We start from the raw sequence: 26,246 nt of genomic DNA on the forward strand, positions 1-26,246 counted from the left end.
AAAAGATAAATTCTTGGGAAATGTTTAGAAATCACCCAGAATTTGTAGCATGTCCATTGGTAAAAAGTAATTTCCAGTATGAAGCCAACCAACCTATAAAACTTGTGAGAAGTATTTTTTTTTCAAACTTGAACAACAACAAAATACAAGACATACAAAGAAACAGGGATACATGATTCAACCAAAGGAATAAATAATTTATAAGAAAGCAACGCTTCAATTTTCCTTTTTAAAACCATGGTCTATGGTTTATTCAAAATCAAATTTAAACAGGTGAAGGGTGGTTAATAAATAGAAGTTCCACAAAGTCAAAAGTTAGAAAACTGATTCATAAACAAAATGAGAAGGGTATAACCACATATATGTTATTAGAATGCAAAACTTCTAATATTGAGGAACACAATAACTCACTTGAAATTGTCAGTAGGGTGTTCATGGTTGATTCTATCAAGCAGAAAGTAAAAACAATGACCTTAAGTACAGATTATTTGAAAGTATTGAATTAATAAAGCAAATGAGAGAGAATGAAGAAAAACAGACAGAAATGCACTAATGGTCTTATGTGGTATCATAAATATGACATGTTTACATTAGGGAAATTCCAGAAGGGGAATAGAGGCAGACAGTTTTTAAAACTAAAATATGTAACTTCCCAAATTTGAAAAACAAATTAGTCATATTAATTTTAAAACTTGATAAAGTACAGCAATAGTAAATCTAAGCTCACAATTAGTGTCAATGTCAAAGAAAATCCTGAAACCAGCAATAAACTTTTCATTCTATGCAAGGAAGCTACTATAAATACATAAGCAGTTTTCACTAACAATCTTAGGTGACTTTAAAATTTTGTGTTCTGCCAAACACCACTTCAGCAAATCAAAAGCTCTGAATAGAAAACACAGGCATCAGTACTTTTAAATGTCTCAATTATATTTTTTTATTTTATGTGTTATGAATGTTTCTTCCATGTACATAAATATGACAAATGAATGCAGTATCCAGAGAGGCCAGAAGACATCACAGTGTCCAATAGACCTGAAGTTACAAACAGTAAGTCACAATATGGGTGCTATAAATCAGATCCTTTGCAAAAGCTCCACAGGCATCAGTAATTTTTATAAAGACTTGAGCAACTTCATAAATACAGGCTTGACTACCAATAATCTACATCCTAATAGAAAGCCTGGAGAAAATCAAATTCATAATATATAATGTTTTTATTTTATTCTTGGAGAATTTCATAACTGCATACAATCACATTCACTCTGAATGACACATCAAACTCCTCCCAGATCACCTCCCACTCCCTCTCTATTTCTTGTATTCTTTTTTAACTGTGACCAATAGCACTGCCTATGTGTGCCTGGAAACGGAGTTGTCTATCACATGATCAACCTTCCAGGGATCACACACCAGAGAAAGCAAAGCAAACACTTGTAGAGCATGTCTGAAGATAAACATAAGGAAAGGTAAAGAAGTGTAATTTTGTATCTATGAGAGAAATTTATATTTCACATATATTTCATCCAGAATTCTGTTCCCTTTTACTAAGTACATATTCACTAGTGTGCAGTGCCCACTAAGTGTGGCAAGAGGCTTGTTATAGAATTTCCCTGTGATATGGAAGGAAAGAAAGAAAAGGAAAGGAAGTCCAGGACAATGAACAGTTTCCCAAGCATCATGGCCAGGTACACAAACAGGAACAGTACAAAGAGTATGGGCTGAAGCTGTGGATCATCTGAGAGTCCCATGAGGTGGAATTTACTTCCTTCCTCCCTTCTGAATATATAAGAAAGAAAGTTGCTCAGTGCTTTCAATTGTATTGTTGTTAATGCAATATTAAACAGATGAAGATTCCATAGGTATTATAAGAATTAAGAATTTTGTGAGTAAAATAAACAAAGGAAATAGAATAAATGGCACCGGTACTGAAATTAGACTGTTTTTCTGAGGAGCCGCCACATGGCCCTCTTTATGTCCTGGTTTCTTAAGCTGTAGATAAAGGGGTTGAGCATAGGGGTGACCACAGTGTACACTATTGATGCTACCGCACCCTTCCTGGGAGACAAGGAGACAGCTGAACTGAGGTATACCCCAAGACCAGTTCCATAAAATAAGCAAACAACTGACAGGTGAGAGCCACAGGTAGAGAAGGCTTTATATTTCCCACCAGGTGATGGCATTCTAAGAATGGAGGAAACAATTTTATAATAAGAGAAAAAAATTCCAGAGATAGGGAGAAAACCAGAGATGGCACCAACAAAATACATGACTATGTTATTTGTGAAGTTATCAGAACAGGCAAGGTTGAGAAGTTGAGACGGATCACAGAAGAAATGGGAAATATCCACACTCTTGAAGTAGGTAAGTTGTAATACTACTGAATTATGCAGCTGAGAGACAAAAAGACTGATTAGAACAGATAGAAAAACCAACAAGCCACAAAGACGAGGGTTCATAATGAACTGGTAGTGCAAAGGATGACAGATGGCCACAAACCTATCATAAGCCATTGCAGTTAGAAGCAGACTATCCAAACACCCAAAAAGCATGAAAAAGGACATCTGAGTCAGGCATCCTGAATAGGAGATGGCTCTGTTGTGAGTCTGAATGTCCACTATCATCTTTGGTAGTGTGGTGGAAGTGAAACTGACATCAGCCAAGGATAAGTTAGAGAGGAAAAAGTACATTGGACTGTGGAGGTGGGAATCAAAGCTGACTGTCAGAATGATGAGCAGGTTCCCAAGCATCGTAACCAGGTACATGGACAGGAACAGTCCAAAGAGTATAGGCTGAAGCTGCAGGTCATCTGAGAGTCCCATGAGGTGGAATTCTGAGATACGGGTTACATTTTGCTCTTCTATTTTGCTTGGACACCTTTCAAAAACAAATGAGAAGATTGAAAAATAAATAAATAAACCAGTACCAAACAGTGCCTCTGACTTTTCAGTGAAGGCAGTTTACTGATAAAATCCACACATTAATTCTAAGAGTCATGCACAGATAACACTATTTCTCAGTTTTTACATATTCAATCCTAGAATAATTTCATCATTGATCATTTTTTGTTATTTGCCTCATTCTACTATATATATTCTGAATATTTTTATTCTACTTTTATATTCTATTATTCTATTATATATTATCTATAATATATATTAAAGAAACCCAAGTAAAGTATGTTTGAATAGCAAAATCATTAGCTACAAAACTGAGACCACAGGAAAATATTCTTTTAAGATAAAATCTACAATAAGAAATATCCTTTCCCATTGACAGTAATATTATTTATATTGATAGTAATTAAAGATGAATTTGGGGTACACAACTTTAATTCCATTACTTGGGAAGCAGAACAAGATCTTTATGAGTTTGAGGCCTGCCTGATCTACATAGTGAGTTTTAGGACATTCAAAGCAATAATAAGACCCTGTATCAAAACAGCAACAAAAAATAGTAATTAAGAAGCAGCCCTATGCCTTTCAGTCAATGCCAGCACCGGTCACCTTGGGCACGGAGTCGGTGAACACCACCCACGGTCCCTATAGGACACTCCATGTGATCTTAGGACCACTGACCAGACAATTCCATGCTCCTCAAAGGAAACACCACTTCCAGGCACTGTAACACGCCCAGAATTTTTGACAACAGGATCCCAGGATAAAAAGAGTTTGATCACACCAGTATTTCAGGGTCTCAGGGGAACTTGACTGCCAAGAACTCTGACAAACGCAGAATCTCAGGTTCACAGGAGCACACAAGCAAAGGATCACAGAGAAGGCTGGACTCTGAGGAGTCCTAAATCAAATGGGATTATAGGAAGGACAGGCTCCAATCAGATATATTGAGGACAGCAAATACTTGAGATAATCAGATGGCAGGAGGCAAGCATAAGAACAGAAGCAACAGATCCAAGGTTACTTGTCATCATCAGAACCAAACTCTCCCACCATAGCAAGTCCTGTACACACCATCACACCAGAAAAGCAAGACATGAATCTAAAGTCACTTCTGATGATGATGATGATGATGATGATGGAGGAGGAGGAAATACAGGAAAACACAGGTAAACAGCTAGAAACCTTTAAAGATGAAACACAAAAATGCCTTAGAGACTTATAGGAAAACGCTAACAAACAGGCGATGGAATTGAACAAAACCATCCAAGATCTAACAATTGAAGTACAAACAATAAAGAAAACCCAAAGGAAGACAACACAGGAGAGAGAGAAAAACCCTAGGAAAGAAATCAGGAACCATAGATATGAGCATCAGCAACAGAATCTCAGGTGCAGAAGATTCCATAGGGAACATGGACAAAACAATCAAAGAAAATGCAAAATGCAAAATGATCCTAAATCAAAACATCCAGGAAATACAGGACACAATGAGAAGACCAAACCTATGGATAATAGGAGTGGATGAGAATGAAGATTTTCAACTTAAAGGGCCAGCAAATATCTTCAACAAAATTATAGAAGAAAACTTCCCAAACCTAAAGAAACAGATGCCCATGAACAAACAAGAAACCTACAGAACTCCAAATAGACTGAACCAGAAAAGAAATTCCTCACGACACATAATAATCAGAACAACAAATGCACTAAATAAAAATAGAATATTAAAAGCAGCAAGAGAAAAAGGTCAAGTAACATATAAAGGCAGGTCTATGAGAATTACTCCAGACTTCACACCAGAGACTATGAAAGCCAGAAGATCCTGGACAGATGCTATACAGACACTAAGAGAACACAAATGCCAGCCCAGGCTACTATACCCAACAAAACTCCCAATTACCATAGATGGAGAAACCAACGTATTCCATGAAAAAAACAAAATCACACAATATCTTTCCATGAATCCAGCCCTTCAAAGGATAATAACAGAAAAAAACCAATACAAGGACGGAAATCACGCCTTAGAAAAAGCAAGAAAGTTTTCCTTCAACAAACCTAGAAGAAGACAGCCACAAGAACAGAATGCCAACTCTAACAACAAAAATAATAGGAAACAACAATTACTTTCCCTTAATATCTCTTAATATCAATAACTCAATTCCCCAATAAAAAGACAGAGACTAACAGACTGGCTACACAAACAGGACCCAACATTTTGCTGCTTACAGGAAACCCATCCCAGGGAAAAAGACAGACACTATCTCAGAGTGAAAGGCTGGAAAACAATCTTCCAAGCAAATGGTCTGAAGAAACAAGCTGGAGTAGCCATTCTAATATCGAATAAAAATGACTTCCAACCCAAAGTTATCAAAAAGACAAGAAGGGGCACTTCATTCTCATCAAAGGTAATATGTTCCAAGAGGAACTCTCAATTCTAAATATCTATGCTCCAAATGCAAGGGCAGCCACATTCATTAAAGAAACATTAGTAAAGCTCAAAGCAAACATTGCAGCTCACACAATAATAGTGGGAGACTTCAACACACCACTTTCATCAATGGGCAGATCATGGAAACAGAAACTAAAGAGGGACACAGTGAAACTAACAGAAGTTATGAAACAAGTGGATTTGACAGATATCTACAGAATATTTTATCCTAAAACAAAAAAATATACCATCTTCTCAGCACCGCATGGTACCTTCTCCAAAATTGACCATATAATTTGTCATAATATTGAAATTGCCCCATGCATGCTATCAGATCACCATGGACTAAGGCTGATCTTCAATAACAATATAAATAATAGAAAGCCAACATTCACGTGGAAACTTAACAACACTCTCCTCAATGATACATTGGTCAAGGAAGAAATAAATAAAGAAATTAAAGACTTTTTAGACTTTAATGAAAATGAAGCCACAACATACCCAAACTTGTGGGACACAATTAAAGCATTTCTAAGAGGAAAGCTCTGAGTGCCTCTAAAAATAAACTAGAGATAGCACACACTAGCAGCCTGACAACACATCAAAAAGCTCTAGAACAAAAGGAAGCAAATACACCCAAGAGGAGTAGATGGCAGGAAATACTCAAAATCAGGGGTGAAATCAATCAGGTGGAAACAAAAAGAACTATTCAAAGAATCAACCAAACCAGGATCTGGACCTTGAGAAAATCAACAAGATAGATAAACCCTTAGCTAGACTCGCTAGAGGGCACAGGGACAACATTCTGATAAACAAAATCAGAAATGAAAAGGAAGACATAACAACAGATCCTGAAGAAATCCAAAACACCATCAGATCCTTCTACAAAAGGCTATGAACTCCTAAGCCTGATAAACAGCTTCAATGAAGTAGCTGGATATAAAATTAACTCAAACAAGTCAACGGCCTTTCAATACATAAAGGATAAACAGGCTGAGAAAGAAATTAGGGAAACACCCTTCTCAATAGTCACAAATAATATAAAATACCTTGGCGTGACTCTAACTAAGGAAGTGAAAGACCTGTATGATAAAAACTTCAAGTCTCTGAAGAAAGAAATTAAAGATCTCAGAAGATGGAAAGATCTCCCATGCTCATGGATTGGCAGGATCAATATAGTAAAAATGGCTATCTTGCCAAAAGCAATCTACAGATTCAATGCAATCCCCATCAAAATTCCAACTCAATTCTTCACTGAGTTAGAAAGGGCAATCTGCAAATTCATCTGGAATAACAAAAAACCTGGGATAACAAAAACTCTTCTCAAGGATAAAAGAACCTCTGGTGGAATCACCATGCCTGACCTAAAGCTGTACTACAGAGCAATTGTGATTTAAAAACAACAACAACAACAAGAAAAACCTGCATGGTACTGGTATAGCCACAGACAGGTAGACCAATGGAATAGAATTGAAGAACCAGAAATGAACCCACACACCTATGGTCACTTAATCTTTGACAAGGGAGCTAAAACCATCCAGTAGAAAAAAGACTGCATTTTCAACAAATGGTGTTGACACAACTGTTGGTTATCTTGTAGAAGACTGAGAATTGATCCATTCTTATCTCCTTGTACTAAGGTCAAGTCTAAGTGGATCAAGAAACTCCACATAAAACCAGAGACACTGAAACTTATAGAGTAGAAAGTGGGGAAAACTAAATTCAGGGACTAGAAAAGGCTGTCCACTCTCTCCAGACCTATTCAACATTGTACTTGAAGCCCTAGCCAGAGCAATTTGACAACAAAAGGAGATCAAGGGGATACAAATTGGAAAAGATGAAGTCAAAATATCACTTTTTGCAGATGATATGATAGTATATATAAGTGACCCTAAAAATTCCACCAGAGAACTCCTAAACCTGATAAACATCTTCAGTGAAGTAGCTGGATATAAAATTAACTCAAACAAGTCAATGGCCTTTCTCTACACAAAGAATAAACAGGCTGAGAAAGAAATTAGGGAAACAACACCCTTCTCAATAGTCACAAATAATATAAAATATCTTAGCGTGACTCTAACTAAGGAAGTAAAAGATCTGTATGATAAAATCTTTAAGTCTCTGACAGAGCAATTGTGATAAAAACTGCATGGTACTGGTATAGTGACAGACAAGTAGACCAATTAAATAGAATTGAAGACCCAGAAATGAACCCACACACCTATGGTCACTTGATCTTCGACAAGGGAGCTAAAACCATCCAGTGGAAGAAAGACAGCATTTTCAACAAATGGTGCTGGCACAACTGGTTGTTATCATGTAGAAGAATGGGAATCAATCCATTCCTATCTCCTTGTACTAAAGTCAAATCTAAGTGGATCAAGGAACTTCACATAAAACCAGAGACACTGAAACTTATAGAGGAGAAAGTGGGGAAAGGCTTGAAAATATGGGCACAGGGGAAAAAATCCTGATTAGAACACCAATGGCTTGTGCTGTAAGATCGAGAATTGACAAATGGGACCTCATGAAAATGCAAAGCTTTTGCAAGGCAAAAGACACCATCAGTAAGACAAAAAGACCACCAACAGATTGGGAAAGGATCTTTACCTATCCTAAATCAGATAGGGGCTAATATCCTATATATATATATACATATATATATATATATATATATATATATATATCCTATATATATATATATATGTGTGTATATATATATATATATATATATGTATATATATAGAACTCAAGAAGGTGGACTCCAGAAAATCAAATAACCCCATTAAAAATGGGGCTCAGAAATGAACAAAGAATTCTCACCTGAGGAATACCGAGTGGCAGAGAAGCACCTGAAAAAATGTTCAACATCCTTAATCATCAGAGAAATGCAAATCAAAACAATCCTGACATTCCACCTCACACCAGTCAGAATGGCTAAGATGAAAAATTCAGGTGAAAGCAGATGCTAGCTAGGATGTGGAGAAAGAGGAACACTGCTTCATTGTTGGTGGGATTACAAGCTTGTACAACCACTCTAGAAATCAGTCTTTTGGTTCCTCAGAATATTGGACATAGTACTACCGGAGGGTCCAGCAATACCTCTCCTGGGCATATATCCAGAAGATGTTCCAACCGGTAAGAAGGACACATGCTCCACTATGTTCATAGCAACCTTACTTATCATAGCCAGAAGCTGAAAAGAACCCAGATGTCCCTCAACAGAGGAATGGATACAGAAAATGTGGTACATTTACACAATGGAGTACTACTCAGCTATTAAAAAGAATGAATTTATGTAATTCCTAGCCAAATGGATGGACCTGGAGGGCATCATCCTGAGTGAGGTAACACAATCACAAAGGAACTCACACAATATGTACTCACTGATAAGTGGATATTAGCCCAGAAACTTAGGATACCCAAGATATAAGATACAATTTGCTAAACTCATGAAACTCAAGAAGAACGAAGACCAAAGTGTGGACACTTTGCCCCTTCTTAGAATTGGGAACAAAACACCCATGGAAGGAGTTACAGAGACAAAATTTGGAGCTGTGCTGAAAGGATGGACCATCTAGAGACTGCCATATCCAGGGATCCATCCCATAATCAGCTTCCAAACGCTGACACCATTGCATACACTAGCAAGATTTTGCTGAAAGAACCCAGATATAGCTGTCTCTTGTGAGACTATGCCAGGGCCTAGCAAACACAGAAGTGGATACTCACAGTCAGCTATTGAATGGATCACAGGGTCCCCAATAGAGGAGTTAGAGAAAGCTCCCAAGGAACTAAAGGGATCTGCAACCCTATAGGTGGAACAACAATATGAACTAACCAGTACCCCGGAGCTCTTGTCTCTAGCTGCATATTATCCAAAGATGGCCTAGTCGGCCATCACTGGAAAGAGAGGCCCATTGGACTTGCAAACTTTATATGCCCCAGTTCAGGGGAACGCCAGGGCCAAAAAGGGGGAGTGCGTGGGTAGGGGAGTGGGGGGTGGGTAAGGGGGACTTTCGGGATAGTATTGGAAATGTAAATGAGGAAAATACCTAAGAAAATAAAATTAAATTAAATTTAAAAAAAAAAAAAAGAAAGAAAATATGGTACATTTACACAATGGAGTACTACTCAGCTATTAAAAAGAATGAATTTATGAAATTTCTAGGCAAATGGATGTATCTGGAGGGTATCATCCTGACTGAGGTAACCCAATCACAAACAAACTCACATGATATGTACTCACTGATAAGTGGATATTAGCCCAGAAACTTAAAATACCAATGATACAATTTGCAAAACACATGAAACTCAAGAAGAACAAAGACCAAAGTGTGGGCACTTTGCCACTTCTTAGATTTGGGAACAAAACACCCATGGAAGGAATTACTGAGACAAAGTTTGGAGCTGAGTCAAAAGGATGGACCATCTAGAGACTGCCACACCCAGGGATCCATCCCATAATCAGCTTCCAAACGCAGACACCTTTGCATATGCCAGCAAGATTTTGATGAAAGGACCTGATACAGCTGTCTCTTGTGAGGCTATGCCGGGGCCTAGCAAACACAGAAGTGGATGCTAACAGTCACCTATTCAATGGAACACAGGGCCCTCAATGGAGGATCTAGAGAAAGTACCCAAGGAGCTAAAGCACCTATCCAACCCCATAGGTGGAACAACAATATGAACTAACCAGTACCCCGAGAGCTCGTGTCTCTAGCTGCATATGTAGCAGAAGATGGCCTAGTCAGCCACCATTGGTGTACTGGATGGTTTTGTGTGTCAACTTGACACAGCTGGAGTTATCACAGAGAAAGGAGCTTCAGTTGAGGAAATGCCTCCATGAGATCCAACTGTAAGGCATTTTCTCAATTAGTGATCAAGGGGGAAAGGCTCCTTGCGGGTGAGACCATCTCGGGACTGGTAGTCTTGGTTCTATAAGAGAGCAGGCTGAGCAAGCCAGAAGCAAGCAAGCCAGTAAGGAACATCCCTCCATGGTCTCTGCATCAGTTCCTGCTTTCTGACCTGCTTGATTTCCAGTCCTGACTCCTTTAGTGATGAACAGTGGTATGGAAGTGTAAGCCAAATAAACCCTTTCCTCCCCAACTTGCTTCTGTTCATGATGTTTTGTCCAGGAATAGAAACCCTGACTAAGACAATTGGGAAGAGAGGCCCCTTGGTCTTGCAAACTTTATATGCCCCAGTACAGGGGAACACCAGGACCAAGAAGTGGGAGCTGGTGGGTAGGTGAGTGGAGTGGGGAGGGTATGGGGGACTTTTGGGATAGTATTTGAAATGTAAATGAAGAAAGTACCTAATAAAAAATTGGGGAAAAAAAGAAGCCCTATCTTGTGCACATCTGTGCAAGAATTTCTCATGTGAATCCTAAGAAAAAGGGATCTAGTGGGAAACAGAAGAGAATAAGGGAAGAAAAGGTAAGGGTAAGGTGACTAAGATACATTGAACAAATGAATGACAGTCAAACAGCTTTAAAATTTTAAAGAGCTAATTTTAAGGCAAAAATAAAACTTTAGTTTGATGTTATCAAAATAATGTCAAATCCATATATATATATATATATGGATACTCATATACCCATTCTAGGATATGGGAACCTTGACACATTATTCATTTAGGACTCAAGAGTGAAATATAATAGGAATGATGCTGGATGTCACACAAAAAGCTAGATGTCAGAGGGTTTTTTCCATATAGCAAATCTACAAATCTACGTACATTCAAATTTGCACCAATACAAACGTTATGAAATAAGCTTATTCTCACAACTCATTATAGTAATGAGTCTGATATCAATATAAATATGAAAGTAAAACTGTTAACTGTCATCACAGTGATGATGTGTATTTTTTTATTTTTATGTAGATGTTTCTACATGCATTATCTACTTCAGCATCAGATCTATAAACAAACAGGAATAAATTTTTAAAACAAATTTCCTCCAATATATAATAGTAAACAGTATGATTGCTGAAACTATATCCTGTAGATTCTAAATTAAAGTCAAATGTTAATAATCAGAAAACATTTTATATGCCAGTTATCTGCACAGATTTCCATCATTTTTTGTGTCTTGACTCTGCTCCTTTATCAGGCAAAAAAAAAAATATTCACAAAAAGTTTTGGCCATTCTGTTACTAAAGACACCATGGAATTTGGTCTCAGGACAAAGAAATCAAGTTGGTACTGGCCAAGAAGATTCCTCCATAATGGCTAACTTTCATAGTCCAGATGATGTTACTCAAGGTTCTGTGAGCAAATGTCATCAACCTCAAATCCAGCTATATTGCTCTTAAGTATGTACCCAAAGAATCCTTTATCCTACCACAGAGACAGCTGTATAACCATTTCATTGCTGTTCTATGTAGTAGCTAGAAATTCCAAACAACCTAAGTCTCCCCCAACAGTAGGAGGGATAAATAAAATATGATACATTTACAGAAAAGAATATTACTTGGCAATTAAAAGAAATGAAATACACAGGTAAATGGATGGAACTAGAAAAAAAAAATCACCCTGAGTAGATATTTCAGACTCAGAAAGACAAATATAGCATGTATTCACTTACATGTAGATATTACCCATTAAGTCAATGATAATCAAGCCACATTTCATAGAACCACAGAGGTTACATACAGAGTAATGTACTTTAAGGACATGAGTATAGATCTCCCCATAAATGGAAAAAATAGATAGCTACAGAATAGGGGGTCTGGAATGGGAGGTAAGTTAATGAAACTTGAAGGTATTTCATTGATTGAGTTAACACAGACACAGAAAGACAAATATTACATGTTCTCATTCTTCTGTGTCCCCCAATTCAAATCTTCAGATGGGAGTACATAATCTGGAGTAACCACAGAAACAAAGTTAAAAGGGAACATTGTTGGTATGTAGAGGCAGGAGACAAGAGAGAGAGGAGAGGAGAGTACAAATGATGTACAGAAGGAAAGGGGAAAGGAGAAAGCTCTAATCAAGGAGTGGGAAGAGATATAAATACAGAAGGATGGAGGAGACTAAAATAACAGAATGTCTAAAAAGTCACAAGAAATCATATTAACGATCTACCTAAAACACTATGTCAGTATATGAATATACATATATAATTTAAATGAAATTTTCACATCTGAACTGATAATAATTCCTCCAAGAACTGAACCACATCATCAAACCACAAAACCAAACATCAAATATGAGACACTTTTTCAAGTTGTTGGTTAGGTTGTCCAAGAGATTCCCAAAACATTACAGGCTATCACTATCGCCCTTAATTGCTCCCAGAGACAACAAAGCCCCTATTGTTGAAGACATTATAAACTTTAGAGACAGGGCCTAGGGGCCTCTGAGCTGGAAATTAACCAGAAAGCCTCCTCCCCAAGAACTAGTTTTCATCATACCAGAAGATGCCATGCAAACTTACAAAGGAGATAAACAACCAACTTTCCTACCCAGCTTTGACTTCTGTGAACCACAACAAGCTTATCCCTACACTGGGAGTCCTGCCTGCCTAAAGTAAGCTGAACAAGGACAATACCAATAGACATACTAACATGGGTAGGGGAAAGTCTTAACCCTACACAAAGAACTACATGCAACTAAGGAATGCTAATCCAATTTGTTATGGTCAGCCCTGAAAAACATACATAAAAGCAACATTATATAGACTGAGCTGAGCAGATTTCACTCATGTATTTATAAATATATATAGACACACATATCTATGTTTGCAACAACAACTAATGAAAAAAAGACCATAAATATGAAGGATAACAAGAAGGGATATACAGAAAGTTTGGAAATGGGGAAAGGAAAGAGGAGAAATGATGTAATGATATTTCAATCTCAAAAAGTAAAGCAATTATATTTCCATGTATTAATTTCTATGTAGCTATAAAAATTTTTTAGTATTTTTAAAACCCTCACAATCTACAATATTCATTTTGTAAATCCCATGTAAATCCCTGGCTCATCCTCCTGTTTCATAGGTAAACTAGATAAATACTAAAAGAAATAAATAATTGTTCTGTGGTGGTTTGTTTATCTATGCTCAGTCATGTTTGACAAGAAAAGACATTTTTAAGCATTCCTCAAGAAGATAATGCCCTGAACACCTATAAGGTGTTCATCTTAAAGTTTGTTTTGTTTGAGTTTGTTTGTGTTTTGAGGCAAGGTATTGCTAGATAACCTGTGGGGCATTGGGCTATACCCAGACAGTCTGGTTTCCAGTCGAGCTGAGGCCTGAACCCCAGAGTGGTGCTAATTCACCTACATGGTATGATAGGCGGTCCCTCATATCTCCTGGACTCAAGGCTCCTGTTGAAGTTACAGCCTCCACAGCCCCCATAGGAGAAGTGTGGTTAGTAGTCACATAGACAATGTCCCAAGCTTCTGACCTTCAGGCTAGACACCTCCCAGTTACGTAGCAACAACATAGATAACAGCCCACCATAAGAGAGGCTGCTTGGCCCCACCTCACTCTCTCTCCTTGTTCTCTCCCCTCCTCTCCTCTCATTCTCTCATTCTCTTACTCTCTCTCCTTCTTACTCTCTCTTTCTTACTCTCTAGCCTTTCTTCTCTCTTTCTCTTTCCCCCTTCTCTCCTCTTGGTCATGGTCTCTCTCTCTCTCTCTCTCTCTCTCTCTCTCTCTCTCTCTCTCTCTCTCTCTCTCTCTCTTTTACCTTTTCTCTTTCTCCTTGCCTTTCTACAATAAAGCTCTAAAACCATAGACTGTCTCTGTTCATCAAGACCCACTGCGCTTGAACACTTTCTCCTAATGAGCCATTTCTAATCTCCCAATGGAAGGCCTTCCTGTGCTCCAGTCAAGGCCCAGACTAAGGTCTCTCATCTGCATGTTAACCTCTCTCCCTCTGCCCTCTCTCCTGTAACCCCAGGGCCAAGGGTGTCACCTCAGAGCCCCTGGTTTGGGGGGCTGGCCCTTGTCCACCCCCCCCATCGAGTGGGGTCAGTGGCTTAGATGCCCACCTGGAGCTGAGTGGAAAGCATCTGGCAGCCCTTCCCTCATCTGCCTGCCCAGAGCACAGGAGGAACTCTGGCTAAATGTGGGCTATCCTCCCTCCCCCCTCTTCCCCTACCCGCTTTAGTTCCCACAATAACCCAGGCTGGCCTTAAATTCACAATTCTATTTCTGCCTTCTAAAACAGGATTACTTACATTCACTGCCATACCCAAATTAAATCCTTTTTTTTAATTGGATATTTTCTTTATTTACATTTCCAAATCTTAGAGTTTTTATTCAAACACTAACATGTAGTTAAACTGTTCTGCCTCATTGTGAATTTCATTAACAGAAAATGAAAGAGTGAGGCTGATCTCTAAAGAGCAAAAGTACCTAATAGAGGTGGAAATGGATAAGTATTTATTGCAGAAGAGCTAGAATCATCACCGTAATTCCTATGAAGAGTATTGAAGAAATACAACCTATAATAGTTGTAATGCTTTTTATTTGACCATACAACAGAGCTGTCTTTCTTCTTTGGGGGCATTGGATCATAAAATGACTTAATGTCTTAAAAAATGTGTCTCAACCTAGAAAACACAGTTATCTCACTTCTCTTTCTGCCTCTGTTTTACATGCATGTGAAAGCCTCTGCAATGTTCCTTTTTATTTTTAATGATGTTATGACATAAAAATATCAAGTTCATGGAAATTCCATGAATGAAAAAATAATATGGCTGGGTTGATGAAGTTACTTGCTTCCAAGACTGACAAATCAAATTTGTCCCTGGGACTCACATGGTAGGAGAGAACTTCTTGTATGTTGTTCTCTGACTTTGACACATGTGTGTATGGCATACTTATATACATGTATACACACACATACACACACACACACACACACACACACACACACGTACATACCCACACTAAAGTAATTTTAAGCAATACCATGAGGTAGACTCAAATAAATGCTATTTTTCTATTCTCTTTTTCCCACGGGACATACTTAAAATAGACAAAAGCTTACATAGAAATGTTCCTGTGTGTTCATATCATATTGACCACACTCATTCTCAGTCAAAGCAAAAAACAGCTATCCAATATTAAATTGAGGTTTTAATACTTGTTTTGTAGACAACTCAGTATCAAACTTGCTCTGAGAAACTAGAAATTAAGGCAACCCAGATATTTTCTCCTACTTACTATTTCCTACTTGTGTAGACACCAAACTGGTTTTTTTTTTTTCCCTTAAGAAATCTCTTGAGGGCTGGTGAGATGGCTCAGTGGGTAAGAGCACCCGACTGCTCTTCCGAAGGTCCAGAGTTCAAATCCCAGCAACCACATGTGGCTCACAACCATCCACAACGAGATCTGGTGCCCTCTTCTGGAGTGTCTGAAGACAGCTACAGTGTACTTAGATATAATAAATAAATCTTTAAAAAAAAAAAAAAAGAAATCTCTTGAAAGCCAAGATTTTTTATGGAGCAAGAGATTTTATCTAAAAATTAAAAACTTAATTGTTATTACTGATCAATTATATATATCCTGTAAATGTTTCCCTTTTCTGTAGGCATCTATCACATAGTAACAAATGTAGTATTGCTTAATTAACACTGGGGTTCTATTAACAAGAATTCAATTCTTATGATAATTCTGAGGCTCAGAAATAACTTCTTGACAACACACAAGTGGAAAATAGAGCAAAGATTTCAAAATCATTATCTGAGGGATGAGAAATTAGGTTGGTTATAAAGTGCTTCTTACAAACACCTTGGTTCAGTCACCAGCACTGTACAAATAAATTACTCTCTAGGATCTCAGGGTAAAAGTGTTTACTCTATTTTCCAAACTTCAAATATTCTAAAGCAAAAATCCACAGATTTTAACCAATGACATCTATTATACATATTTTAATAACTTCCGGTTCTTGAGTAAAAATTGAGTTTAAGATATTTGTGGTGGAACGGAAGAGATCATTCAAAGCAAGTGCTTCAGGGCACTTGCTGAGCTTGTAGACCTGAGTTTGGTTCTCAACATCCATATCAGACTACCACCTATAATTCTAACTCCAGAGGGATACAATACCTCTGGATTCTTCAGGCAATTGCACTAACATGCATAAACCCACATTCACACACACACACACACACACACACACACATTTTCAATATTTATTTATTTTTACTTATGTATATGAGTGTCTTTTCTTGCCTGTGTCTGCATAGCCCAGAATTGGGTATTGGGTCCCCTGCATCTAAAGTTATGAGCAATTTTAATGTGTCATGGGGGTTCTGGGACTGAAAATTCCTCTGTAGAAGCAGCAAGTGATTTTGACTGATTAGATATCTCTCTAATCCCATATAATCTAATCCCATAATTTAAAATAATAAAATTTTAAAGTACATTTTTAAAAGATATGCTGGTGTATTTTTATTCACTTTTTATTTTTGATATGAAAAAGGCTGTCAATTTCATGGAGATAGATGAGATAATAAAATTCAAGAATAAGAGAAAGATAATTCTGTGAATTATAAGCTTTCTTCAGTTTCACATCTATGATCTCAGCCATGCTTCCAATAATAAGAACAGAAGGAACACCTACCATTTACTTACAGCGGATCCCCTCAAAGAGACGAATATTATGAGTAGAGGATGGTTTCCAACAATTATATGGAAAAGAAATGACTGGATGTGTTAGGATGGGAAAATCCTGAACAAATGCTCTTTGAATGGAGTCATATTGTTCACTCAAAATATTACTTCAACCCCTTCTACCCAAGGATAAAGGTACATATTACCAAAACAAAGGTACTGATTCTGTCCGTGTGGAAAAATGTGCACACTCATACTCCTGGCAGTGATAGTGAGACAAAATTAAGTATATTGGGTATGGCACTGGTGTAATTTTGATAAAGTTTGCAATATCATAGTTATTGGCATCTGTCACTACCATCCTCCTCATTTTTAGCAATCAAGAAACAGTTTTCAGGACATATCTCCCAGTCTGGTCAAAGAACTAACTACATTATGGGTGGAAGGTGAACCTTTGCATTATAAGTCTCACATTCTTACTATAAAAAGAACATACCATGCAATAGCCTCCAGTCACAAGAACTGAGTAGGGAGGAAGGGGAAAGTAAGAGTTAGAATAATGGACATCAAAATACAGTTAGATGCAAGCAACAAGTTCTAATGTTCTATATGCAATTACTGCAGCCACATCTACAACAAATTATTATAAACTTTGTAATGAACTAAAAGAAATGAGTTTAAAGTTTCCCAATACAAAAAAATGGTATTTGGGAACATTGATAAGCTAATAAATATTGATCTGCTCTTTACACATTAATATATATATTAAACTATCACACTGAACACATAAGTATTTCATGTTTAAAATTATTCCTTGTCTTTTGAGTTAAAAGTTTGCATTTGGGGCACCTTTACACCTGATTATTCTAATTTCATGTAATTTGTTTATTTTGGGTTTGTTTTGGTTTGCCTTGGTTTGTTTTGGTATTGTTGTTGTTATCATTATTATTATCATTATTAATATTACTATTACTATTATTTCTGGGAGTCAAGCACAGAGGACAACACTATGAAAGTCACCTTCTCAACTTTTAGTTACACGTAGGTTCTTGAAATAAAACTCAGATCCTCAGACTTGATAACAAGTACTGAGACATGAGCAACTTCACCATCCCTGATTTGATTTTTGAGGTAGGTTTTTTCTACATAGCCCAAGATGTCCTCAAATTGCCAATCATCCTGTCCCAGCCTCTCAAGTGTTTGTACTACAGGCATGTAACATCAGCCTGCCAACCTTTTGCTTTAATGATGAAGCACTAATGCCCCCCCCATCTCTTCTGCTTCCAGTTTCTCCCAAGGTCCTCACCAGACTGTGTCATCTCTATGCTGATGCATGATGAAGGAGTAACGATCCATCATTTCTTCTCTGCCTGGTAAGTGACGGAGATTATGTCTCCAGAGCCAGCAATAAAATAGACTAAGGCATAGACTTATGATGGAAATATGGCTGTGAGAGAGAGTTAAAACAGATCCAAGTGGACTAGAACCAAGACTGGAAGGACACTGACTTCTTATTTACAGTTGCATAGGCTTGAGAGTTTAATGCACAGAGCTTATAATTAGCCAAATTGGTTCATGGTAACCCAATCTCAGAGGACTTGTTAATACTAATTGAAAAGGGGCATGGAAAAAGTCAGTTCCCCTTGTAGGGTCTTGAACTTCTACTTCTCAGGAAGAAATTTATCTGTACTCCTCTTTTCTTACTTTCAATGTTCATATATAAAATTCAAACTTACAATGAAAACAGTTTCATGCCATCAATTGGTCTTACCACATATCATTCAGCAGTATCTGATGAAAAAATGATGCTGCATGAATGTCATAACTATTGTTAAACATATTGGCAGTATGTAGGCTTTGATGTCAGCAAAAGCATTTATATGTGCAAAACAAATCTACACAGAACCCTGTCTACCCAAGATTTCAATGAATATAATTTAGTCACCTTCATGATAGTAGATCAATGTAATCAGCATAGCTACAGTGGTTCCTTAGCCATTCTCAAGATTAGTACAATTTTAGATATTGTATTAGCCATTTTTTGTTGATAAAAGCCCAATAAAATATGCTCAGCTATAAAAAAAAAAGTAGCTTGAAATGATACTAGCTGCCTATAATTTCAGCAATTTAGGAGGAAGGGGAGGAGGAGTATGAGGTCAAAGCCAATGTGGGCTACATAATGAGCCTCTTTCTCAAAGTAAAAAATAAATAAGGACAGTGAGATGGTTCTATGAATAGAGATACTTGTTACTGAGCCCAATAACCTGAGTACAACCCTTGCAAAATTCACTGAATATTCAAAGCTTAGTGGGCTGCTTCATGAGCACTTGGCGGAGGAGCCACCTTGTGAAGTTTTAGAAAAAAGGAAAGATTCTATGAAGGATCTCCATGTGTTTTCTGGTAATCTGAGGTAAAGATGTGGTTAAAAAGAGACCAGCACCACTGAAGTGAAAACTTTGCTTTACTGAAACAATTGATATTGGCTAACTGGAGTTGAAAGATCAGTTATTATTAATAAGAAACCAATATCATTGAGGCAAAAATCAACTGGGAAGTATTTTCTCAAGGTCAGAACACAGAATCTAGTCTTGGAGGAGTAGGGCTGCATGTCAAAGCTGGCAACCAAACTTGATAAAGTAAAAGAGTTTACTAATGTCAATGATTTTGGAAGAATGAAAGCTGAAGACTTGAAGGTGTCATGGAAAGAATCTGAGTCATAGTTCCGTGGAAATCCAGAAAATGCCTTGGTGCATCCTCACCCACAGTGGAAATCCCAGAACTGAAGAGGTCATAAAAAGAGGCTGAGGTTTATCATTATGTGACAGGACTAGAGTCTCTAAAAGAGGCTAGAAAAGGTCATTGAAGAAGGTGCAGCTTCCATTGCAGAAGAGACCCCAGTACATTGTAGATTCAAGAACCATGGAATAACCATCAAGGGCAGTAGCAGGTGTTAAATGGGGCTAGCCTAGCCTATCGTATAAGCTATGTGTGCTTCTAATAGCAGATCCAGAGAAATAGAGTTGTCCAAGACATTTGGAGACAAAAGATCATGAGTGAATTCCAGATGATGGACACTAAGCTATAGTGGTTGATTTTTACTGCTGAGTGTTGATTCTGCTTAGTTTATTTGATTTGATTTGATAATAATTCTTCTCTCTTGGAACTAGAAAGTATTTATTGTTCCTCCTGGTCTCTACTTCACTTACTGCTTCCAGTTTCCTGCTTGGATTTCTGCCTGACTTCCCTTAGTGATAAACTATGATTTGGAAGTATAATAGCAAATGAACCCTTTACTTCCCAGAAAAAAAAAAGAACAGGTTTCTAAGACATAACAACAAAATATAACAAAATAAAATGTAATAACATTAAACAGAAGCTATCACATTGAAGTTGGACAAGGCAAACCTACAGAAGGAAATGAAGTGAAGAGAAGGCACAAAAAAAATCAAAGAGCCAGTTGATCACACACTCAGGAGTATCATTAAAACACTTAACTGAAAGTCATAATACATACACAGAGGACCTGGTTCAGACCCATGCAGGCCCTGTGCTGGCTTCTTCCGTCTCTGAGTTCAAATGAGCTTTTGCTCTGTTGATTAGAGGGCCTTGTTTTGCTGGTTTTCTTCATCATCTCTTGTGAGGCTGTGGGTGTGTGGGAAAGAGTGGGGAGGGAGAGAGCCCGCTTCTGGCCAGAGTTCCTGTGCTCTGGGTAGGCAGACATAGGAGGATTGTCGGAAGCTTTCCATGTGAAGCCACTGACCCCACACTGCCCAAGTTCCCAGTCTCTGGCATCCCATGCTAGATACAATGGAGGAGATGAGAACAGAATAGGGGCCCTGGGGTGGCACTAGGCCCCAAAGATACGGAAGAGGGCAGAGGGAAAGAGGGGGCACTGGGTGGTTCCCACGCAAGTGAAAGTCCTTAATCTGGTCCATGGTTGGAGCACAGGAAGGCCTCTGATGGGAAGTTAGAAGCAGCTTGTTAAAAGAAAGCCTATCCCATCATCCAAGCACGATGGGCCTTGATGAATAGAGACAGTCTATGGTTTTAGAGCTTTATTGTAGAAAGGCAGGGGGAAAGGAGAAAAGGTAAAAAGAGATAGAGACTGGTCATGGCCACATAGAGAGAGGCAGGGAAGGAACAGAGAGAAAGAGAGCTAGAGAATAAGAAGGTAAAAGCTTAGAGAGAGTAATAAAAGTGAAAGCTTAAGAGAGCAAGGATGGGCCAAGCAGCCCCTCTTATAGGGGGCTGTGTTATCTTGCTGTTGCTAGGTAACTGTGTGGAGGAGTCTAGCCAGAAGGCCAGAAGCTTGGAACATTGTCTCCATGACTGCTAGCCACATGCCTCTCCTGTGGGGGACTGTGGGGGTGGTAACTTACACAAGAGCCAGGGGTCCAAGAGACATGATCGAATGCCTACTGTCTTATGTAGGTGGAAATTAACCACCCACCAGGTCTCATGGACCTAAACTCGACCGGAGACCAGGCTGTCTGTGCATAGCCCATTGCGCCACAATCTCTGCCTCTTACATTCTTTTTTCTTCCTCTTCCACAGGGTTCCCTGAGCTCTCAAGAGAAGGATTTGATAGACACATCCATTTAGACCTGAGTATTTCAAGGTCTCCTCTCTCTTTCTGTGTAATATCTGACTGTGGGTCTCTGTATTTGTTTCCATCTAATGCAGAATACTTCTTTGATGATGGCTGAGTAAGGCACTGATCTATTTGTAGAGCAGAATGTCATTGGGAGTCATCTTATTACTGCCTCATTTTTAAAACCACTACTATTTGATTTTATTCTAAGTCCAGCTATCTATTCTCTGATTCTTAACCACTAAAGCAAGGCAAGTCTGGGTTCTATCTCTTTGGAGTGGGCCTTAAATCAAATCAATTATTGGTTGGTTAGTCCTACAACCTTTGATTCACTGTTGCCTTAGCATATTTGCAGGCAGAACAGGCTGTATACCATCCACTATTAGCAGCTGAGTAATCATCTATTGTATAAATGTGCCACAGTTTCTTTATCCATTCTTCTGAGGAACAGAAACATCAGTTTCTGGCTATTATGAATAGAGTAACAATGAACATGGTGCATGGTTGAACAAGTGTACTTATGATCAGATGAAGCTCTGTTTGCATATATGCCCAAAGGTGGTGACCTTGAGTTAGATTGATTCTCATCTTTATGAGAAGCTGCCATACTGATTTCCACAGTGACTGTTCAAGTTTGTACTGCTACCATCAATGGATAAGTGCTCCCCTTATCCTACATCCTTACTAGCATAAGTTGTCATGTGTTTTGTTGATGTTAGCCATTCTGACAGGTATAAAATTGACTCAAAAAGTAGTTTTGATTTGCACTTCCCTGATGGCTAAGGGTGGTGAACATTTCTTTCCATTTTTCTCAGGCATTTGAGTTTCTTATATTGAGAATTCTGTTTAAATCTATACCCCCATTTTATTTTTTCATATTCTACATTTTCTTTATTTTACAATCTAGTAATTCCCTCCTTCCCAGTCCATCCTCCCATAGTTCCTCCTCCAATACCCCAACCCCTGTCTCTAAGAGGATGTCCCCCCACCTCACCCCCACAAAGCCTCAGAACACCCTGGGACCTCAAGTCTCTCCAGGGTTAGGCACATCTTGTCTCACTGAGACCATATTAGGCAGTCATCTTCTGAATATGTGTTGGGGGCCTAGTACCAGCTAGTGTATGCTACCTGGTTGGTGGTTCAGTGTCTAAGTGATCTCAGAAATCCAAGTTAGATGAGACTGATGGTCTTCCTATGGGGTAGTCCTCCTCGTCAGCTTCTTCCAGCATTTCCCTAATTCAACCACAGGAGTCCCTGACTTCAATCTAATGGTTGGGTATAAGTATCAGAATCTTTCTCAGTCAGCTGCTGGTTGGGCTTCTCAGAGAACAGCCATGTGTGGCTCCTGTCTGTAAGCATACCATAGCATTAATAATAATACAGTTTCAACTAGCCAGACCCCCCTCCGGTGCTCCTGTGGATGGAATCACCAGCCAAAGAGCACACATGGAGGGACCCATGGCTCTGGCCACATATGTGGAAGAGGATGGCCTAATGGACATCAGTGGGAGGGGCAGCCTTTGGTCCTGTGGGATTTCGATGCCCCAGTGTAGGGGAATGCCAGGCTGGGAAGGCAGGAGTGGGTGGGTGAGTGGGGGAGCACCCTCACAAAGGAAGGGGAATGGGGGATGGGATAGGGAGTTTCTGGAAGGGAGACCTGTAAAGGGGATAGCATTTGAAATGTAAATAAAGAAAATATCCAATAAAAGAAAAAAAATAATAGTGTCAGGTCTTAGAGCCTCCCCTTGAGATATATCCCAAGGTGAGCCAGTCACTGAACAGACTTTCGCTCAGTATCTTCTCCACTTTGTCCCTGTAGTTCTTTTAGACAGGAACAATTCTGGATTAGAATTTCTGACTGTGGGATGGCAACTCCATCTCTCCACTTTGTGCCTGTCTTTCTGCTGGAGGTGGACTCTACAAGCTCCCTCTCTTCACTGTTGGGCATTTTATATAAGGTCCCTCCCTTTGGTGATCTAAGGTCCCAAAAGCTGGTTCTTTAAGAGAATCAATAAGATATCTTAAACCCCTAGCCAAACTAACTAGAGAGCCCAGAGACAGTATCCAAATTAACAACATAAGAAAGGAAATGGGAGAAAAAAACAACAAATGGAGGAAATTCAAAAAATCATCAGAACCTACAAAACACTATAATCAATAAAACTGAAAAATCTAGATGAAATGGATTGTTTTCTAAACAGATATCACATACCAAAATTAAATCAAGAGCACATAAACTATCTAAACAGGCCCATATCCCATAAGGAAATAGAAGTCATTAAAAACCTCCCAAGCAAAAATATCCCAGGGCCAGATGGATTTAGTGCAGAATTCTACCAGACCTTCAAAGAAGACCTGATACCAATATTCCTCAAACTATTACATAAAATAAAAACAAAAAGAACACTATCTAATTCATTCTATGAAGCCACAATTACTCTGATACCTAAACTACACAAGGACCAGACCAAAAATGAGAACTTCAGACTAATATCGCTTATGAATATCGATGCAAAAATACTCAACAAAATACTTGCAAACCAAATCCAAGAATACATCAGAACCATCATTCACCACGATCAAGTAGGCTTCTTCCCAAGGTTGCAAGGCTGGTTCAATATATGAAAATCCATTAACACAATCCACTATATAAACACACTCAAAGAAAAAAATCACATAATCATCTCTTTACATACAGAAAAAGCATTTGACAAAATATAATACCCCTTCATGTTAAAAGTATTGGAAAGATCCCAAATTCAAGGCCCATACCTAAATGTAATAAAAACAATTTCCTGCACACCAACAGCCAATATCAAATTAACTGGAGAGATACTTGAAGCAATCCCAATAAAATCGGGGAAAAGACAGGGATGCCCACCCACCCCCCCCATATCTATTCAATATAAGACTCAAAGTGGTAGCTAGAACAATAAGACAACAAAAAGAAATCAAGGGGATACAAATTGGCAAAGAAGAAATAAAGATATCCCTATTTGTAGATGATATGATAGTATACATAAGCAACACCGAAAATTATACCAGAGAAGTTCTCCAGCTGATAAATAACTTCAGCGAAGTGGCTAGACATAAAATTGAGTCAAATAAATCAGTAGCCTTCCTTTATACAAAGTATAAACAGGCAGAGAAAGAAATTAGGGAAACAATTCCCTTCACAATAGCCTCAAGTAGTATAAAATATCTAGGGGTAAATCTAACCAAAAAAGTGAAAGACCTGTATAACAATAACTTCATGTCTCTCAAAAAAGAAATTGAAAAAGATCTCATAAAATAGAGAGATCTCGCATGCTCATGGATTGGCACAATTAAGATTGTAAAAATGGACAATTTACCAAAGGAAATCTATAGATTCAATGCAATCCCCATCTTCAAAGACATGAAAAGAGCAATACTCAAATTCATCTAGGAAGACAAAAAAAAAAAGAATAGGAAAAACAATTTTTATTAGATATTTACTTTATTTATACTTCAAATGCTATCGTCTAACTGTAAGCCGCCCACAGCTTACATGAACTGGGTACTCCTGAATGGGAGGCTGGGGCTGAAAGAGACTAGACAGCAAGAAAAGAATGAGGCCAAGACAGGTTCTGATCAAAGCCCCAAAGTTTACTAAAAGTCTGTGCTTATAAAGAGGGGAGGCCCATCCCCCACCAATCCATTCTTGGTGCCTGGAGCTAGCCTGTAGGCGACGTGCAGGATAGGATGTGTCTCTGGAATGTCTCAAGGGTCTCTCAGCAGGTAGCAGAGTCTCAGAGAAGAGCAGCAGTAGTTGACATAAGAGTATAGCCATCTAAGTCGGAAGGCTACACCCCATGTGATCTCATATTCAGTGGCAGCAAAGTCTGAATCAGACTGCTTCAAGGATGAGGGAGGCTACAATCCCCTTTTGTACTTTCCTATCCAAAAATCTACTATTCCCCACCCCCCTCAACTTACTCTCCTTACCCACACATGCCTCATTCCTGGTCCTGGCTTTCCCCTATACTGAGGCATAGAACCTTCACAGGACCAAGGGCCTCTCCTCCCATTGATGACCTACTATGCCATCCTCTGCTACATATGCAGCTACAGGCATGAGTCCCTCCATGTGTTTTCTTTCATTGGTGGTTTCGTCCCAGAGAGCCCTGGGGGTACTAGTTAGTTCATATTGTTGTTCCTCATAGGGGGCTGCAAACCCCTTCAGCTCCTTGGGTACTTTCTCTAGCTCTTTCACTGGGGACCCTGTACACCATCCAATGGATGACTGTGAGCATCTACTATTGTATTTGCCAGGCACTGGCAGAGCCTCACAGGAGACAGAAATATCAGGCTCCTGTCAGCAAAACCTTGTTGGCATCTGCAATAGTGTCTGGGTTTGGTGGTTGTTTATGGGATGGATCCCAGGGTAGGACAGTCTCTGGATGGTCATTCCTTCAGTCTCTGTCCAAAATTTTTCTCTATAACACCTTCCCTGGGTATTTTGTTCCCCCTTCTAAGAAGGGTCCAAGTATCCACACTTCAGTTATTCTTCTTTTTGAGTTTCATGTGTTTTGCAGATTGTATCTTGGGTATTCTGAGCTTCTGGGCTAATATCCTCTTATCAGTGAGTGCATATCATGTGTGATCTTTTGTGATTGAGTTACCTCACTCAGGATGATATCCTCCAGATCAATCCATTTGCCTAAGAATTTCATGGATTCATTGTTTTTAATAACTGAGTAGAACTACATTACGTAAAGGTAACCACATTTTGTGTAT

General features: G+C 38.6%; 1 protein-coding gene across 1 annotated transcript; it reads right to left on the bottom strand.

Moving 5' to 3' along the window:
* Nucleotides 1-1,934: 1,934 nt before the first annotated feature.
* LOC110301863 (olfactory receptor 7E178) lies at nt 1,935-18,256 on the bottom strand. The gene is made up of 2 exons (XM_021172550.2): nt 18,204-18,256; nt 1,935-2,877 (listed from the first exon to the last, which is right to left on the bottom strand). The coding sequence occupies exons 1-2, from the start codon at nt 18,254-18,256 to the stop codon at nt 1,935-1,937; spliced, it is 996 nt and encodes a 331-aa protein (XP_021028209.1).
* Nucleotides 18,257-26,246: the final 7,990 nt, after the last annotated feature.

Source organism: Mus caroli, unplaced genomic scaffold (genome assembly GCF_978045245.1).
Source record: "Mus caroli unplaced genomic scaffold, Mus_caroli_1 scaffold_11, whole genome shotgun sequence".
Classification (NCBI taxonomy): domain Eukaryota; kingdom Metazoa; phylum Chordata; class Mammalia; order Rodentia; family Muridae; genus Mus; species Mus caroli.

Excerpts from the sequence above, each read along its gene's own strand:
- LOC110301863 (XM_021172550.2), bottom strand. The coding sequence starts at position 18,256 with ATGATGGATCGTTACTCCTTCATCATGCATCAGCATAGAGATGACACA. Across the intron at positions 2,878-18,203 it reads CATAGAGATGACACAGTCTG|GTGTCCAAGCAAAATAGAAG; the intron begins GTGAGGACCTTG and ends TGTTTTTGAAAG.